The 20,600-nt window shown below is 34.7% G+C and overlaps 3 protein-coding genes across 3 annotated transcripts; 2 read left to right on the top strand and 1 right to left on the bottom strand.

Annotated features, from left to right (window-relative positions):
• Positions 1-2,191: 2,191 nt before the first annotated feature.
• LOC124913409 (protein FAR1-RELATED SEQUENCE 6-like) lies at positions 2,192-4,968 on the bottom strand. Its single transcript, XM_047453991.1, has 2 exons — positions 2,902-4,968; positions 2,192-2,320 (listed from the first exon to the last, which is right to left on the bottom strand). The coding sequence occupies exons 1-2, from the start codon at positions 4,966-4,968 to the stop codon at positions 2,192-2,194; spliced, it is 2,196 nt and encodes a 731-aa protein (XP_047309947.1).
• Positions 4,969-6,043: 1,075 nt separating this feature from the next.
• On the top strand, positions 6,044-7,107 carry LOC124913408 (probable carboxylesterase 15). Its single transcript, XM_047453990.1, has 2 exons — positions 6,044-6,705; positions 6,774-7,107. The coding sequence occupies exons 1-2, from the start codon at positions 6,044-6,046 to the stop codon at positions 7,105-7,107; spliced, it is 996 nt and encodes a 331-aa protein (XP_047309946.1).
• A 169-nt stretch (positions 7,108-7,276) lies between these two features.
• Positions 7,277-19,428, top strand: LOC124911288 (serine/threonine-protein phosphatase BSL3-like). Its single transcript, XM_047451750.1, has 20 exons — positions 7,277-8,039; positions 8,482-8,621; positions 8,741-8,820; positions 8,946-9,040; positions 9,129-9,228; positions 10,195-10,264; positions 11,440-11,541; positions 11,619-11,700; positions 12,280-12,459; positions 13,270-13,459; positions 13,550-13,766; positions 14,066-14,236; positions 14,660-14,898; positions 15,662-15,746; positions 16,046-16,144; positions 16,248-16,447; positions 16,549-16,624; positions 17,983-18,118; positions 18,199-18,338; positions 18,767-19,428. The coding sequence occupies exons 1-20, from the start codon at positions 7,643-7,645 to the stop codon at positions 18,848-18,850; spliced, it is 2,883 nt and encodes a 960-aa protein (XP_047307706.1). The 5' UTR covers positions 7,277-7,642; the 3' UTR covers positions 18,851-19,428.
• The last annotated feature ends 1,172 nt before the right edge of the window (positions 19,429-20,600 follow it).

Below are 20,600 nucleotides of genomic sequence, written 5' to 3'. Positions count from 1 at the left end.
ACACTCTCTCAATGACCGACAAAATTTTATCAAACACCAATGCAGATGACAATTTCAAGCGTGACTTTGTCATCTATGTCGTCTCGAGCTTCTTATGGACAACACAAAATCCACAGTGCAGGTAAACAACAATCTTATACTTAAGAATGAATAATGTTATGTATTGCATTGTTATTAATTTTGCTTATATTTTGAAAATTGCAGGTTCAAAATTTTAAAATCTTTGATGGATGTTAACAAGATAAAACAAATGAATTGGTGTAAATTCGCGCTGAATGGATTACTCGAGAGTGTCGAGAAATGGCAGTTAAACGAAGAATCATATTTCCACGGACCACTAAGTTTTCTAATGGTAATTATTTTCTAACTTTCATTTTGGACTCCTTCTATCATTTCTGGAATGACACGTTTCATGAACTATAATGTCACGTTTCTACAATGTCATAACATATTAACTGCATTGTCATGTCTTTGTTTCAGTTGTGCTACCTGGACAGGGTATTAGATTATAGTACAAGAAGTAAATTCAAGAGACAGTTCCCTATCTTGTCATGTTGGGATGACAAGATGGTATCTGAAAGAGTACAAAAAGAAGAGGAACATGGGGGATTCGGCGAAGGGAGGGTTGTTGATAGGATTCAGTTACCTACAGTGGAGAATGTGCATGATGTGGAGAATGAAGCTGATTCGGAGAATGTGGAGAATTCAAGTGTTGATGCTTGGAAGAATGTGCATGATACAATTGAGAACTTAACAAAGATCTCAACATGCAATTCTTCAAATGTTCAATCCATACATTCAATACTTCAAATATTGAATGCATACATACAAAATCCAAGCGCTCACAATGATGGTGGAAGTGACAAGCCTGAGCATGAGCCTGAACCCCCATCCACTGCGTTATCAATCCCCATGGAAATAATACAAGCTATACCGTTGAAGAAGAGAACTCCCCGTCTAAGGAGGAAACCTTTGAAGTTGAGAACTCCAGTGGCGAATGATGTTGTTAAGAAGGTGGCGAAAGATGTTCTTAAGACTGTGGCAAAAGATGTTCTTAAGCCGGTGGATGAGATCCTATACTCAAGCAATTATATAAGCCTACCACGTAGTGTTTTGCAGTCGATGAAGAATGGCCACTGGCTTGACACAAATATCATCGACGTTTGGGCAATGGAAATGAATACCGTTGCACAATACGAAGCCTTAACTAACAATATCAAAAGAAGAAGGATATTCTTCTCAACTGTACATTGTGAATTGTATGAATGTGGAGACAGTTTATATAATGATTCACTGAACCAGGAAGTGAAGTCATTCGGCATAACAGTACAAGCACTCGTTGAAGCAGACCTAGTAAGTTCTCATGTTATTTTTAACTGCAATGTCATGTTACGTGAACTTAAATGCCATGTTATATTAATTACAATGTAATGAACTGCAGATTTTTGTTCCGTTATGTATAAGTTCACATTTCTATGTGGCGGTATACAACAAAATCAAACAGGAAATTGAAATCATCGACAATAGGACAGTCCCTGATGGTATTAAATTTGAGGACAAGTATGAGAAGCTTCCGACAATACTGAAAAAGCTAATGGGTTTTTTGAAGTCTGTGATGAAGTCTCCCATTGCTGATGCACTCTCCACCTACAAGATGAAGTTGGTCACTATGCCGTGGCAAGATAACAGCAACTATGATGATTGTGGAGTGTATCTGATGCTTCATATGGAGAATTACATGGGCGAGGTCCATAATTGGAAGTGTGGCATCACACATGCCAATTCAAAGGAAAAACTTATTTGGTTGAGGAGTCATTACGTGAACAAAATCTTGCACTCGAAGAATAATAATATCAACCTGTCTATTGATTTTAAATTGTAAACTTGATACTTGCTTGTATGATTTTAACTTGATATTGGGTTATCATATTTATAATACAGGATTTTCTTGTTCATAATTCTGAAATGTCATATTGTTTTTATAAGTTGCAATGTCATGTTATTTTTATAAGTTGCAATGTCATGTTGTTTATTGGTTAATACTGTAAACTGTAATGTCATGTTACTTGAACTTCAATGTCATGTTACTTGAACTACAATATCATGTTACTTGAACTGCAATGTCATGTTACAAATTCGAACAGTGCTTAATCAAAATATTTATACAATTACTATTTACGTTGAACAGTGCTTAATCGGCAACATGGGAAAGTTGACATGACAAAAGTGATGTGAACGAAAGTTGAGTCGAGACTGGATCATTCCATTGTTCTTGAGTCGATACTTGATCATTCAATTGTTCTTGAGTAGAGACATGATCCTACATTGAAAATGCAGAAACAATGAAATGAACAATAAAAATGAAAAAAATCCAGAAAATGCAATAAAAATGCAGAAAATGCAATAGAAATGCAGAAAATGCAGAAAATCCTAAGAACAATAAAAATCTAGAAAATGCAGAAACTATTCTAATGCAATGTCACGTTGTTTCAACTGAAATGTCATGTTAAATGAATAATGAAAATGCAGAAAATGCAATAAAAATGCAGAAAATGCAGAAAATCCTAAGAACAATAAAAATCCAGAAAATGCAGAAACTATTCTAATGCAATGTCACGTTGTTTCAACTGAAATGTCATGTTAAATGAACAATGAAAATGCAGAAAATCCTAAGAACAATAAAAATCCAGAAAATGCAGAAACTATTCTAATGCAATGTCACGTTGTTTCAACTGAAATGTCATGTTAAATGAACAATGAAAATGCAGAAAATCCTAAGAACAATAAAAATCCAGAAAATGCAGAAACTATTCTAATGCAATGTCACGTTGTTTCAACTGAAATGTCATGTTAAATGAATAATGAAAATGCAGAAAATGCAATAAAAATGCAGAAACTAACCTTTTTTCGAGCCCTTGTAGCCGATTTCGTAATCTTTTCAATGACAGATTGTTTTCGTTTTGTTGTTGGTCTACCCCGAGCTCTTACTCTCACGGGAGAATGAATCAATTTTTCTGTTTGCGTAGTAGTTGTTGGCGGTGTGGTAATTGTTGATGATGTTGAATCTAACATAAATTTTTCTTTCATTTCTTTCAACACTTCAGCCAAAACAGAAGTATTATCTTCAGACATTGATGCAAGTTGTTGAACCTCTTGAATCATTGGAGCTAGATAGTTATAACGATTTCTTTGACTATCACACACATCTGAATCATAAATGTTAGTGATGCTTTGATAACCTCGTTTCAAATCTTTGCGCCAACGATCCAATATATAATTCACCGGCATCTGATTCACTTTCATTCTTCTCAAAACTGCCAAAATATGCCTACACAAAATCCCTCTATACTCAAACATTAGACATTGACAGTTTACAAAACTCTCCACAGGGGTGTAGTGTACCTTGAATGAAACATCCCTCAAATGTTCTCCATTAGTACCCAAAATTGACTCCACTACTCCAAATATAGTAGTTCTCCCATCGTCTTCAATTATGGATGTGTCACAAAACATCAATCCTGTCACTTCATTCTGAAACAACTTAAAAATGTCGTTAGTATATACACTTTGAAATTGTCTTTCCAAAGAATAACCACTAACAATTGGAATGGTGGAATTAAAAGACTGAAAATCCAGTTTCTTTTCCTTCTCTATATTTTTCTTCAGTGCCCTATCATATTGTTCAACAAACTGTTTTAAGGATGTTTTCGAATGAACAAAGTCATCAAAAAATGCATTCATACTTTCACTTCTTTGCGATGTTGACATGCCTGCCCAGAAGTGACATTTAACATATACAGGAATCCATTTAGATCGTTGTACGTGCAAAGAGTTCAACCAATCATTATCCTCCAATTCAAACTCCTCTATCATTTTCATCCAATTCCTTTCACACTGCTCAATTGTGATTGAGTTATAGACAATGTTCTTCAATGCTTTTTTTATACTTTTATACTGAGCGTGAGCAGCCAACTTTGTAGGGAGTTTCTTCATGATATGCCAAAGACAAAAACGATGATTGGTGTTTGGAAATACTTTTTCAATAGCAATGGCCATTGATCGACATTGGTCAGTGATTATTGCCTTTGGAGCACGTCCGTGCATACATGACAACCAGGCTTTGAAAAGCCAAATAAATGACTCAGAATCCTCACTAGATAGTAAGCCACATCCGAGCAAAATAGATTGTCCATGATGATTAACCCCGACAAAGGGAGCAAAAGGCATGTCATAGCGGTTTGTCAAATATGTTGTGTCAAAAGTTATGACATCCGAAAAATACTCATAAGCAGCCCTACATCTACCATCAGCCCAAAATACATTCTTTATTCGGGATTCCTCGTCTAGATCATAAAGATAATAAAAATTTAAACATCTACTTTGCATTCGGTTGAAATATTGACAAAGAGCTTCGGCATCACCATTTCCTAACCTCAACCTTCTAGCTTTCGAAATAAAATTTCTACAACTTCTCTCATCAAAGTTCAAATTCTCATATCCTCCAGCTTCAACCACAATAGATTGAAATGTTTTTGACAAAGGTATTCCAGCTACGTCGTTTACTTCCAATCTTCTCTTCGCAATTGAATCTAGAACTTTGTGAGATCTAATATGTCTAGACTTTCCCGGGCTCAATATATGGTTGTGCTCAAGGTAGACACTAGTAATCTCAAATTCACACTCATTCCTAACAGCAACGTTAATCTTAGCCTTACAATTCGTCTTGATGGAAGGTCTAAGTTGTAAAATATTTTTCCCTTTTGAAGTAAATACACCATTTTTAGCACAAGCAATGGAGAACCACTTTTGCTTTCCATCTTGCCCATTTCTTGCTCCTAACTTACAAATGCCAAAACCCTTTGATTGTGCGTAAGCATTATAATACTCACGAAGTTCATTTTCAGAATTAAAAGTCATGCCAACAATAGGGATTTGAACATTGGGAGGGGATGATGATGGTTCACCCATGAAGCTGAAGAATAAGAGAGAAATTTCAGTATTAAAAACATGACATGACATTGCAGTGTTAAAAACATAACATTGCGATTGAAAGAACATGACATTGCATTTGAAAGAACATGACATTACAGTTGAAAGTGTAATGTAATGTAACTGTCTGTATCATTTTTCAATGAAAAATATTAAAAATGAAAATTGTCAATTTTAATGTTGTATTAAGCTTGAATGTCGTGTTTTGAAATAATAAACATGACATTCAATTTTTTTTAAATGAACTGCAGTTTAATAGACATTTTATTTTAGTGCAAAACATGACATGACATTGTAGTGTTAAAAACATAACATTATAGTTGAAAGAACATGACATTGTAGTTAAAAAAACATGACATTTCAGTTATATATAGTTTATGAACAAAACTAAATACAGTTCATTTCTCTTATTAAAAACAGAGAAAATAACGACATTACAATATTTTCTTGAACAATTAATAATGATACTTGGACAAACCTCTCTACATTCAGGGGTTACAAACTGGAAGCGGGAGATAGGGAGCGGACAACCGAATGGAGGGAGGTCAGAAATCGTAGTCGATGGAGAACGGACGGAGGTCAAAAATCGGACGAAAATTGCAGACAATGAAGGCGCTAGAGAGCGGACAACCGAAGATGAGAATGGAGAGAGGTCGAAAATCGTATTCGACGGAGAACGGACGAAAATCGCTAGAATTGCAGATGAACTTGAGAGAGAGAGAAACCCTAAAATGTTTGAGAGGATGAAAATGGCAAATGGAAGATGAAAGGGCGGGCTTCTGGGCTTTTGGGTTTTTAGATTTTTTTTTTTTTTTTTTTTTTTTTTTTTTTTTTTTTATCTGGCCTACGTGGCAGGCCACGTAGACAGTCGCTGGGAGAATCGCTCTCCCAGTAGCTGTCTGTATCATTTCTCAAAAAAATGATGCAAGACAAATAGCCACCTACTTTTGAACTCTTGTATAATGCTCATTTGTGTAGTATTTTCCATTAAATTGAGGATTTGATATGATCTGATCATTTCTAAGTATTAACTTGATAGAGAAATTAGAGAGAGATGTCTTCTTCTTCTTCCTGTTATGAAGTGGACGAGTGCAGAGGCGTTCTTCGGGTGTACAGTGACGGTTCAATAATCCGGTCCAACAAACCAAGCTTCAACATCCCGGTTGACGACGACGGTTCAGTTATTTGGAAAGACGTTGAATTCGACGCGAAACACGGACTTTATCTCCGTATATACAAGCCGGCTAATAATAATAATAAGCTCCCCATCTTTTACTACATTCACGGCGGCGGGTTCTGCATCGGGTCTCGAACTTGGCCCAACTGCCAAAACTACTGTTTCCGTCTGGCTTTAGAACTCCAAGCCGTGGTAATATCGCCGGACTATCGGCTGGCTCCCGAGAACCGGCTGCCTGCAGCCATTGAAGATGGGTTCCAGTCCGTGAAGTGGCTCCAAGATGAAGCGAGGTCGGAAAATCCGGATGGTTGGTTGCATGAGGTGGCGGATTTTGGGAGGGTGTTTATATCGGGAGACTCGGCTGGGGGAAATATAGCTCATAATCTAGCGGTTGGACTTGGTTCGGGTTCGGTTAAGATGGATCCGGTTCGGGTAAGGGGATATGTATTGTTGGCTCCTTTCTTTGGAGGAAGCGTATTGATGAGGTCTGAAGTGGAGGGTTCTAAAGATGCTTTCTTGAATTGGGAACTCATTGATAGGTAGGTATAGATAGATATGGTATTATTAATTGGTTTTGTTTGTTTATTAATATTGGGTTGGGGAGTAGGTTTTGGAGGCTTTCAATACCGAAAGAAGGGAGCATGGACCACCCATTGGTGAATCCATTTGGAGGCAAAGACAAAGACAATGACAATGAGCTTCTAGCAGCACAAGAGCTTGATCCGATACTGGTCGTGGTCGGAGGGTCTGATCTCCTTAGGGACAGGGCAAAGAATTACGCTGAGAGGCTCAAAGGGTGGGGAAAGAGAGTCGAATATGTCGAGTTTGAAGTTCAACAACATGGTTTTTTCACCATTAACCCTAACTGTCAAGCTGCAAAACATCTCATGCTCATCATCAAAAACTTCCTCACTCAAAATTCTCTCCCTTTATCTTACTAATCATATTCTATATATGTATGTCCAGCCAACCCCCTTCTTCTCTTTCACTTTCACTTATGTAATAAATAAAACAAAAATTTATATAATAAAACTCTCAAAACAGAAATAAATAATTAATAAAATAAAATAAATGTAAAATAGAGGGGAAAAGGGGAGAGAGAAAGAGAAAGAGGAGAGTGATTGGTGGGGTTTCTCTCTCTTGCAGATTTTCTCCCCGCCCCTCAAATTCATCAAATCTCCTCTCGAATGAATGAGAATGAAGAACAAGAAGAAGAATACGAGAGAGGGCAGCAACTGAACATTTTCTTTTCTCCATTTATATATGCACCTATTGGATCCCGATTCGATCCAAGATCATCCCAGCTAGGGTTTCACTTCTTCCTATATGCACCAATTGGATTAGTTATTATGTGTTGATAAAAAAACATGTTTTTATCTCTTCTTCTTCTCAGAATTCCACCTTAATTACCACCATATTCTAAATCAATTTCTTTTTGAGGCCTTTAATAATAATAATAAGAGGACAGACAACAACATGGATGTTGATTTAGCAATGACATCGGAGATGATCGATCACGATCCCTCCTCCGCCTCACCCTCACCCTCAGAGCACAACGCTGACGACCCCGTTTCCGTGCACCTAGAACAATCTTTGCCGACCACTACCGCGCCACCTCACCAACAGCAGCCGGGCACGGTATCAGGGCCTAGGTGCGCGCCAACGTACTCCGTCGTCGATGTTATTCTCGAAAAGAAGGACGACGGGCCAGGACCCAGATGCGGCCACACCTTGACGGCTGTAGCAGCTGTCGGGGAGGAAGGTACGCCCGGTTATATTGCTCCTCGGTTGATTCTTTTTGGTGGTGCCACTGCTCTTGAGGGCAATTCGACAGCTCCTGGGACTCCATCATCTGCTGGAAGTGCCGGAATAAGTACGCCTTCTATTTTCTCAATCTACACCATTGCATACTTTAATACTTTCTAGGCTTCAAGGATGAAAGTGCACTGAAAGTTTAATCATCTTCAGACTCTCTACATTCAACCTAAATCTTAGTAATAATTGTATCTCTTAATAGTTGTTGTTAGTTACTTAAAGGTAGTACAGGCGCTTGGGTGGTTCCTTGGTGTTAGACCATCTTTGGTTCGCAACAGAATAGTAATCTCACTTAATTGTTTTTATTATATTCAAAAGTAGAAGCATAAGTGACTTATAGAGCTCACAAAATCAGGAATCACATACATGAATTCTTCGTATGTTCTCTGATTCCAACTTGTAATTTCTATAGTTGTGGAGATGTTGAAGATGATTTTGATTTCAAGATGGTAACTGCTCATATTATTTTTTAAGTATTGGTGGCTGTGCATAAATTACAGGGTTAGCAGGAGCTACAGCTGATGTCCACTGCTATGATGTTCGGTCAACGAAATGGACTAGGATAACACCCTATGGCGAACCTCCTACACCGAGGGCTGCACATGTAGCGACTGCTGTAGGAACCATGGTGGTTATTCAGGTTGCTAAATGCATTTTATATCTATTCTAATCCTTTATTTACTTGGTATTTATTTGTCCACAAATTTCTTTCAGGTTCTAATTACTAACTATTCTTTTATATTTATTTGATGTACTAAGGGTGGAATCGGTCCATCTGGTTTGTCAGCTGAGGATCTTCATGTTCTTGATCTCACACAACAAAAACCGCGATGGCATAGGTACAACTTTTTAGTTGAAATTGCACTCCACTTGTAACTATGATGAAAATATATGAGCTTTCATATGGACGTGATAACTTCTGACACATATCCACCAATTACCTCCTTCCAAAAAACAATTACAGGGTTGTTGTTCAAGGTCCTGGACCTGGTCCAAGATATGGGCATGCCATGGCTCTGGTAGGACAACGGTATCTCATGTCAATTGGTGGAAATGATGGTTAGTATTTTTATAAAGTCAACATTTGTGCTTTACTTGCATTTTTTTCCTTCGAGTTCTGGTAGTAATTAGTCAATGTATACTACAGGAAAGCGGCCATTGGCTGATGTATGGGCCCTTGACACAGCTGCCAAGCCATATGAATGGCGGAAGTTGGAACCAGAAGGAGAAGGTCCACCTCCATGCATGTAAATATCAACTAATCTATACTTTATATCCAAAGAACTTATTGCTTCCTTTTCATTATTTTCTTGTTGTTTGAAGGTCTACACCTGAGAATATTGATTATGTGATGCGCATAAAATGTTGGTTCTTTTGTTCCTTGCAGAGATAACAGAACATATAATTGAATATATTCATTTATATGTTGTGAAAATGTTATTTTTTTCTCATGTGGAGATTTTCTAACTTGTAATGTTTTGGAAAATGTCTCCCTCGTAGAAGCTCAAACTAGTATACGGGAACCTGTCATTGTAATATTTCAAATCATTCTAACATTGCAACTTTTTAACTTAATAAATCTAGTTTCTTCATTCTTACCTATTGAAACATACACAATCCTTAGGGATGGTTATCTAGACTCATGTAGCAATTTGAAGTTTACACGTGATGATTTATGTCAGTCAGATATGATAATTAGTAGACTAGATTCCTCAGCACAAGGAATGCAGAGGTGGGATAATGTGTGCTTTGTTATGTGTTGGTGTTCTATGTTATCACAGTCTTTTTCCTACTTTTCTATTTATCTTGGCAAACACATGATTATGCATAATATTTGTTAGTTGTCACTTCCTAAACCCTATTTTGTTTTGTTTGATATTTAAGTTGCATGCAAAGCTCCTGTTATCATGGCCTTATTTGATGATCATGAATCACTTTTTCCATCAAATCATCAAAAATACCCTTACTTTTGTCTATATAATATTTTAATATTAAATATTAAGGATATTTTGGTCATTTGACCCAAATAAACCACTTTGTACATCAAACAATTATTTTTTCCAGAAAAAAATATAATTTCGAAATAATCGCACCTCAAACAAGCGCTATATCTTTTTAATATTTGTCACTATATGGACATTTTTTAATTTCCATTGAAGTTTTCAATTTCTTATATTTTAAATTAGCTCCTCTTTTTCCCTTCTTATGAGTAGGTATGCAACAGCAAGTGCACGGTCAGATGGTCTTCTTCTTCTTTGTGGGGGGAGAGATGCTAATAGTGTGGTAGGTTACTAAATTTCTTGAAGGATTACAGATCTCCAACCATTGAATACTAACTACATGCTTCAAATAGCAGTAACCGTGCTAAGAATTTTACTTAACTACTGTGATTATCCATGTAACTGATAATTTCATTGTTTTATCACACATATTGGCACATTGCTTTTATAGATACCATTTCTCTTTCTTGCTCACACAGGAGTTATCATTCTTGAAATAACTTATATCAATTGTTATTTATTCCTAGCAGTTAAAATAGGAAGATTTTTGGTTTTTCCTTGTGTTCTACATGAGCTACTGCATTTAAAATGGGATGTAGCATTATACTATTCATTTTTAGCTGAGATTTTTTTCTTTATACTTTCTTTTTATATTTTCTTTAGCAATTTGGAGCCTCCTCTTTAAAAGACAACTGCATTTAAACCACATGGGTTCCTCTTCTCATTATTTATTTTCAAATTAATCTTCTCCCTAATTTGTTACTTATCTGTTGAGGTAGCATGTTGTATACGTAAATGTTATCCTGCATGTCTCTGCCCTTGATACCAAAGAAATAGAAATATAAGCACTTTGATGTGCCTATTTTGGCGGAATGGTATTTATACTGCCTCTAACATGTTACTGTCAGCTTTTATTGCTGGACAATGTGACCACGGCTGAGCATCTATTGACCACAAAAATGACATTATATGAACTCAATAATGGGATTTTCATTTATAATGTTGGCAAAATAGGTTTTAGTCAGTTGTATTGTTTGACAACTGCTCCAGAGTTTATGATTTCCTAGGTTTTGAGAGTGGAGGTTATTATGGTTGATTGTGAGAGAGGTGGATTTTGGTGGACTATCACTTGAAACTTTTGGTTACTATTTTGTTTTGATTGTTGGATCTGCAAGCTCAAGAAGATTTTTTGCTTTTAGGTAGATAAATATATTCTTATGCTGTGGATGAGCTTAAATCTTTTAAATATTTGGATAGTTTTATTGACCATCCCAGTTGAGTCTACCTACTTGATTTTCTTACTGTGTGCATGCTGGACACTGCCTTGGGTTAGGTTTTCAATTTTTCTTGTAAGAGAGAATACTAAAAATAATCTCCTTTCTTACATTTACTTGTTGTACCTTGTTCCTAGTTATTTTGGTCTTATTGCTGTTTATATTTTTTTGGACCTATTTATAGCCTTTAGCTAGTGCATATGGACTTGCAAAACATAGAGATGGACGCTGGGAATGGGCTATAGCTCCTGGTGTCTCACCATCAGCTAGATATCAACATGCGGCTGTGAGTTCTCTTATGTTCTAATGTGACTTGTATTCTTCAAGTCCATCATATCGTTTATAAATCAAAATCTTCTTTAGGTTTTTCTTAATGCACGACTCCATGTATCTGGTGGTTCCCTCGGTGGTGGACGCATGGTTGAGGATTCATCAAGTATTGCAGGTGATTTCTTGGCTTGGTTGCTCCATATTCACATAGTTTTTTCCTACAAACTTGTTTGAACTATTACTCAGATCTAAACGAGATTATATAACTGAGTTTTAAGAGTACATGGTTATGGAAGATGCATGTGTCAGTACACTCCATTCTGCTTAACTTAGTTTGAATCTGTATATAGAGGTGTAAGCAGGTTAGATCAGTTAGTTATTTAAGTGAAAAAAAGAACATGCAATTAACTTAGGCCTGCTAATGGATGTACATCTACATGCGACCGTTACTGCACAGGTTGATTTGTACAGTTCTTGGGGGTAGTTCGGCAAATTTATCGCCCAGTTATTCATCATATAGCTAAAAGACTGAATTGTTCCATAACAAGCTGAAAAACAATTAAGTGCTAACTGCTGGCAAACTTCAAATTCAAATATCATACTAAAACTGAAGTTCTCATTCCATAATGATCATATTTTAGACCATAATTTACATATTGTTTTTTTCTTTTCTTTTATAAGTCTAGATATATTTGTTTTCTAAAAAGTGTGTTGAATTGGAGTTGGGATGATCAATCACGTTTTCATTTTGTAGTTCTGGATACCGCTGCTGGAGTTTGGTGTGATATGAAGTCTGTGGTCACAAGTCCTAGGACAGGCCGTTACAGTGCCGATGCTGCTGGTGGAGATGCTGATGTTGAACTAACTAGACGCTGCAGGCATGCTGCTGTTTCTATGGGTGACTTGATATTTATCTATGGTGGTTTACGTGGAGGTATACATGTCATCTTAATTGTGGCTAATCTCTTACTTCTTCATGTCCAACCTCTCTGCTTAGATTATTACTTAAAATGAAAACATCAAGTGTTAGTGCTAGTCACTATGTTACTGTTCTATTCTTTAAACCTTACTCTATTCTATCATTTGCAAATTGGGATATCCTTACTTCTATATTTTATACGCAACCAGGTAATTGCTTGCCGTTCCATTCAAGATTTCTCTTCAACTATGATCATTTTACCCTTTAACTTAGAGACAACCAATGAATCAAAGGACTGAGATTTTGCACTAGTAGACATTTTGCAGCACATAAAAGTGACAATTAAGAGAAACACTATATGAAGAAAATTGATCATTACCAAAATTTCTAACTTTATATAGAACTCTTATAAATCAGTTCTTTTAAATAAAGAGAATAACAAACTGTGATTCAGAACCTTACTTTTAAGAGTTCAATTGCTTTGATCATCTCTAATATGAATGGAATTCTGAACCATCTAACATCATATTTTTAATCTGAATTCTTTGTACACAATGAACATGCTAAACATGCCATTCTTCCCCAGTGGCCGGTATGAAGATTTGTTGTTTTGTGATTTGATAATTTTTCTATGGAAAATGGACTTGTTAGAGTATTGCATCTTATTAGTCGTTAATTGAAGAAAAAGGTGTCCTAATAATTATGCCAACTTTGTCAATTTACTAGCAAAAAATTGTTTTAAATATTTACTAGATAACTACTTTTTGTCAGTTGGTGTTAGCAAGATATAACCATGTAGCTGAATTTGCTAGTCACGTTTTACAGGTGTATTACTGGATGATCTACTAGTTGCTGAAGATTTGGCTGCTGCAGAGACTACTACTGCAGCTTCATATGCTGCTGCTGCAGCTGTAACAGGAAGATTTTCTGATGAAGGAGTCCCAGATGGTGCTGGAATTCTTAGTCCTGGAATAAATAGTGATAATAGCTTAGAAAATACAACACGGCACTCTAGGTAAGTTCATATTTTTAGCTTTTTGACATGTCAAAAAAGACATTTTAGTTCATCTGGGAAAAAACTGCTTATATACATATGTTTTGATAGGAAATCAAGCAAAGGTGTTGAATATTTGGTTGAGGCCTCAGCAGCGGAAGCGGAAGCCATTAGTGCTACGTTAGCTGCTGCCAAAGCTCGTCAAGTCAATGGAGATGTTGAACTGCATGACAGAGATCGTGGAGCAGAGGCCACTCCTAGTGGGAATGATATATCTTCCATGGTTAAACCAGACTCTGCACCTGGAGTCAGATTGCATCATAGAGCTGTCAGTATTTAGAGTTTGATTTAGTATTTTTTTCCAAGTACCTATAATTTATTTCATGTCCATGGCCTTGTTTGATGTGGGTTATTTGAGATTATTTCCAAATAACCCACTATCCAATTGCCATATAATATCATTCAAATTATCGATTAAAATACCAAATTACACTTACTTTATTTTTTATTAACATTTTAAAACATTAAATAAATACATTTTGGTAATTACCTAAATAACCCACTTAAGCAAAAATAAATCAAGATCAAACAAGGCCCAAGTGACAAATACCCTTCTGCTTATGGCAGGTGGTTATAGCTGCAGAAACCAGTGGAGCCTTAGGTGGAATGGTCAGACAACTTTCTATAGATCAATTTGAAAATGAGGGACGGAGAGTGAGCTACGGAGTACCTGAGAATGCCACAGCTGCAAGGAAATTATTAGATCGGCAAATGTCCATCAACAGTCTTCCCAAAAAGGTGATGACTGCTCCATTTTCCATTATAGGGGATTGTGTGTTTCATTCTTGTGATGTATTATTAGCCAGAGAAAATAAATTTATAGTTCAACATGGCATTTGAAGGCCTATTGCTCAGTCTTCTGTTATTACACTCACATAGGCTATGCACTATTGCTTATCCTCTCTCCCTTCACATTTTTATGATATTTGAATAATTTGTAATATTGATACCTCTACAAGTTTTCATCACGTGCATTAATATTTTCCATTTTAGGTAGCATTTATAAATTAATTTTCAGATCATGATCAATATAAAAAAATTGGTAAGATAAAACAGCACAATGTCTTACCTTGTTTGGTTACAACATTATCACTATCAATTTTTCTGTACTGTAGATGTTAGTTTTCTCATTTTATTTTTCAACTCTTTAATATTCATCAGATAATAGCACATCTTCTAAAACCTCGGGGCTGGAAGCCTCCTGTTCGCAGACAGTTTTTTTTGGAGTGTAATGAGATAGCAGATCTTTGTGACAGTGCTGAACGTTTATTTACTCTTGAACCTACTGTTTTACAACTTCGAGCTCCAATTAAGATATTTGGTGACTTACATGGACAATTTGGGGATCTAATGCGCATTTTTGATGAATATGGTTCTCCTTCAACTGCTGGAGACATTGCGTAAGTGTTAGTTTTGCTTAATCAGACCCCTTTTCACCTTTCATATCTTATTTCACTACAACTCAACTTTCAATTCAGTTGCTCTCTTATCATTCTATATTTGCATTACAATACTTTTTTGTACTTCTTAATATGTACTTGTGTGAAATATCATTCTCAATTTGCATTACAACACTTTTTTTGTAATTCTTAATATGTACATGTGAAAGATAACAATAAGTTATTATTTGATTTGTTCAATTTAGTTAATGTGTAACATGTATAATATAGAATGGAGAAATGATAGGGAGAGAGAATTTGGAAGAGGGAATGACGTGGTGCAATCTTATTGGCTGAAAAAATAAATAAAATTCTCTTTTACTCTCTCCTCACACTTTTTACTTTTTCCAATAACGTGATGCCACTTCATTTTCTCCCCCTATCACTCCTTGAATAGAGAAATGATAGGAGATGAGACTTACATAATAGGTAAGACCTAGATTGATATAGAAGAGAAGATAAACCAACACATCATGCATACTACATAATGTGAACTTACCCTTCCTATATTCTAATTTATTACAAATAAATCTCACGATGTGTTAAACTTATTGCTGTTTATTCATTTGCTCCTCAAAACAATTGTTCTCGTTCATGCGTGTTCATGTATATATCAATTCATTTTATTACATTTATTTTATCAATGTGTATTACATCTGATTATTTATTTCACACAATAATATATCTTCACATTGTGGTGCTAATTTTATGTAATGACTATCAGATATATCGATTATCTCTTCTTAGGAGATTATGTTGATCGAGGTCAGCATAGCTTGGAAACTATTGCTCTTCTGCTAGCTTTGAAGGTGGGTATAAAACAACACTAGTTTTTCAATTTATTTATGCATGTAAAAACTAAATAAATAATAATGCCTTGTTTGATGTTAATCCAAATAACTCATCTTCATTCAAATCATCAACCAACAAATTTTAAATATTAATTACAAAGGATATTTTTTCCATTTAACTCAAATAAACTATGCACTTTTTGTCATCAAACAGTTCTTTTACTTAAATAAATTGGTTTTTGTAAAAAAGACCTGCGTCATACAAGCTCTAGTTTTTTCCAGTTTATTTATCTTCTTGTGTAAAATCATGGTTGTAGGTGGAGTATCCTCGAAGTATACATTTAATTCGTGGGAATCATGAAGCTGCAGATATCAATGCTCTTTTCGGTTTTCGAATTGAATGTATTGAGCGCATGGTGGGACATTACTTGGAGTTCAATCACAACTTATTTTTAATTTTTGCTTCATTTTACCATCTTATTGTGATGGTTTCTTAACTTCCTGAATTGAATACTACAGGGTGAGAGGGATGGAATCTGGACTTGGCATCGAATAAATAGATTGTTCAATTGGCTTCCTCTTTCAGCTCTTATTGAGAAGAAAATCATATGCATGCATGGAGGCATTGGAAGATCAATAAATCATGTCGAGCAAATTGAAAATATTCAGCGGCCAATTACCATGGAAGCTGGCTCCATCGTCCTAATGGATTTGCTCTGGTTAGCATCACTCTCCACCATTATATTATATTCTTCTGCTTCAGTTCCTCGGCAGACATATATATATGTGCGTATTATTTAAATTTTACTATTCTCTGTAGGTCTGACCCAACCGAAAATGATAGTGTGGAAGGATTACGGCCAAATGCTAGAGGTCCTGGTTTGGTTACTTTTGGGGTATGTCTTTTTCTACCATCATCCTTTGAATAATCCTTCAAATCAAATTTAATATTGAATCATGTAGTTTCAGTCTGATATAAGTTTTAACTTTTAAGTGATTTGAGTAGAAAGTCATCATATAAAAAATTATTGCTCATGACCAATGTTTTCCCACTTTATATATAATGATAATAACAGAATTGTTAAGCTTGCTAAGAGACCTGTAAAATGCCATCCTTATTTGTATATTCATTGACTTAATTGGTTAAAAATGTATTCTATCAGGAGTTTAGGTGTGAAAGAGAAAATCTGTATCAAATTATAATACACATTCCATCCCACCACCCGCATTATTATTATTATAGTATTTTTATTATTTTAATTTGTAATGAGATGTGATGTGTTTTTTATTTTGATTTTCTTTTAATTTATAATAAAACAAATGAGATACTAGATGGAGTTTAGGGTAAAAATATCTATCTAGTATTAAACTAACTACTTTGATTTTCTTTAATAGTGAACAGTTAAAAATAATTAGAAGATCATTAAATGTGTACTCTACATTTACTCAATTAAAAAGTTAAATATTTAATATCCTCTAGATTTGAAAAGGAAAGTAGACAAAAGAATAATATAGATTGTAATTTGATACGGGAGATAAGGTTAGGGTTACCCTAAGACATGATTATGTGGCAAAGTAGTTTAATAAACGTTGGTGGTAGTTAATTTACATGTGAATAAAAGTGGTGACAAGAAGCTAGTGACAGTTCGGGGGTGGTCAGCGGTTAGGGTTTCAACAACAAAAAAAACGGGTGAAGAAAACCTTTTATTTTAGCTAATAAAAATAAAATACAAATTTCGGAAAGAAAAGGTGATGAGCTGTGGCAGGAGAAAAGGGTTATGATAAAATTGGTGATAGCCTAGATTTTCACAAGTTGTATTCTCCCTATGTATGCAGTTAGGGATCTGTCATAACCTATCAATACAATTCTATCTAATCAAGTTTCCTTTCTCATCTAATTCTATAGCTTATTGCATCACAATTCAATTCGTTTGAAAATATTGATTGAGTTTAACTCAACTCATACTAAAGAATTCAATTAATTGAATTGTATTAATCATTTTGCATATCCGCCTCATAAGTTGTCCTCAGAGGATTTCTGGTTGTTTTTTCTTATAATAAGTTGTTGATATTACTTTTGGCCTCTGACTACTCCCAAAGTGTCAATGAAGATTGGAAGATTGAGCTGAAGGCCAAATTGAGTATTACTTGCAAATACTGCACTCTATCGTAATTAATTAAAAAAATATGTATTACTATTAGATTCTATAGGGCTTTATTATTTCTTTTTCTAAAGTGTTAGTTAATTGGGCAGCCTGATCGTGTAATGGAATTCTGTAACAATAATGACCTTCAATTGATTATACGTGCCCATGAATGTGTGATGGACGGTTTTGAGCGTTTCGCTCAGGGACACTTGATTACTCTCTTCTCAGCTACCAATTATTGTGGTAACTTCTTCTCTCTCTGTTTAATTTGTTTTTATTGAAAATAATAGCCTTTTAAATAAGGTTTGATTTTTTTGGTGTAGGAACGGCAAATAATGCAGGTGCAATCTTAGTATTGGGTAGGGACCTTGTAGTTGTCCCTAAACTAATTCATCCAATACCACCCGCGATTAGATCAACAGAAACTTCACCTGAACAACATATTGAAGATACATGGATGCAGGTACATTATTAGCCTTAAGAGTTCATTTTTAGTAATATAGATGGAATCTCACTTTTTTTTTTTACTTTTGTTTTGGAAATCTTAACTAGCACTATTTGTTCCATCTTAAGCACACAATTTCACAATGACATCATTTTTTTGAAAATTGAGAAATTATATATATATATATATATATATGTTTTATATCATTTACTACTAATTACGTTTCACATGGACATCAGCTTAAGCACTATTTGTTCCATATATTTGTGAATCATGAATACTTTCTAGTAACTAAATTAGAAACATGTTAGCTACTTTGCTCTAGATTCCATTTTAAACAATAGCACTTGAGGTTCATGTACTTCTTTCTATATTCGCTTGCTCCCTCTTAAAGTTTTAGTGTTTGATATAGCCTAATAATATAGTGAGATTTGATTGGAAATCAGGAACTGAATGCAAATAGACCTCCAACACCAACTCGAGGGCGTCCTCAAGTACCAAATGAACGGGGTTCTCTAGCATGGATTTAAGAGAGGCAGATTTAAAACATTCGCCCTCACGCCCCAAATGAACGGGCTTGGATTTAAGAGAGACAGATTAAAACTTTCGCCCAAATGAACTCAGATCTCTAGCTTGGATTTAAGAGAGACAGATTTAAAACATAGGTTCTGATGATGACTTTTGGAAGCAGCAGCATTATCAGTCATTAACAGTTAATAAGTAAAGGTATTATGCAACATCATCTATCTGCAGTACTCTCTCTTCAGAGCTTTCCTCCCTTGTATATTGAAAGCCCAACAACCCCCAGGTATAAAAAAACTGAAAGTAAAAAACTATAATTTATTTTTAGTTATATCTTTCTAGGATTTTTATTTTTATAGTTTTGTACCATTTTTGCCTGTTTTTGTTTTGTCCCATTTTCTTTAGCTGTTGATAGTCAAGAGGGGTCTGTTTTTAAACTGATTATGTATCTTATACATAAGAATTATTATTTTTTTGCCAATTCTTCTTTAACTTTGGTGTTATGATTATTATGGTAAATGAATTTTGTTGGAGATTGACTCTTTCTTGTAATGTGTTTTGCTTTGTGAATTTATTTTTAATGTTCAAAATCTCTCTTTTATGTTTCTTTTACACTGATGTGAGATTTGTTACCTCTTGACATAACTCATGTTCATTACAACAACATGGCATATTATTTGTTCAAATCAAGAAAATATAACAGATGCATAATCTGTTCGGATTAATCCTGTTGTCTTAAATATGAATGGAAGTTAGCATTTATGCTATGCTTCTAATGACTTTTGCATCCCTTTAATTACACAAACTTGGTTCTAAAATCAATTATTATAAATTATGGCAAATTACTTGGGTTGGGTGACCCTCCAACTTCTTCGATTGCATACCTTTAGCTCTTAAATTATTTTTTAAAACAAATCGCTCCATACATTTTTAGGAAGGGTCACCAATAACTTTTCTTTCTGTTATTTTTTTCCGTAATGTTCAATAGATTTAACTAAAATAGTAGCCTCGTGACACCCTTCTTATTGGCCATGCCTATCGCCTAATTACCTTGCAAGGTATAAATTACTCTCTAAATGATTCAAGAATATTTTTCAAATAACACAAGTTATGAAGGTAGCAGGAAAAATTGAAGAACTACTAAAATTCAGTAAATAAATCATAGACTAATATGGAGGCAGATATTGACTACTAGGTAATGAATTGTTTGCAGCTACATAAATTTTGCGGGTGATGAGGAGGCAGCATCTACAAAGGCGTAGTAATAGACAGAGGAATTGAACGTGTTGACAGAAGAATTGTTGGTATCCTTTCTGGAAGTTTGAGGGTCAATTCGTTTTAAAATATAATTTGAGGCTTTCTGAAAGCTTGAGGGTCAATTCGTTTTAAAATATAGTTCGAGGCTAAGTATAAGCTATTAAAGGAACTGAAAGGTTACCCATATAATTTGCCTTTTGAAAAGTATTATAGGGTGTTTGACTTTAAATAAATTAGATAAATTTTTATAATTTTAAGTCTTACAATAAGATTATATAGAAATAAATTTAAATTAAAAATATAATTTATTATAATAATTTAATTTTATAATTATAATATTTTTTTATTATTTTTTAAATTAATTTTATACGTTTATATATATATATATATATATGGCCGGCCCTGGGATAAGCCTAGCAAGCCCTTGGGCTAGGGCAGTCAAATTATTAAAATTAGTAAGATATTTTTATTAAATTTATTATAATTTTAAACAAAAGAGTG

The sequence above is a fragment of the Impatiens glandulifera genome, chromosome 8, assembly GCF_907164915.1.
Source record: "Impatiens glandulifera chromosome 8, dImpGla2.1, whole genome shotgun sequence".
In the NCBI taxonomy this organism is placed as follows: Eukaryota; Viridiplantae; Streptophyta; class Magnoliopsida; order Ericales; family Balsaminaceae; genus Impatiens; species Impatiens glandulifera.
Note: the sequence above shows the minus strand (reverse complement) of the source record. Positions and strands in the feature narration are given on the sequence as shown.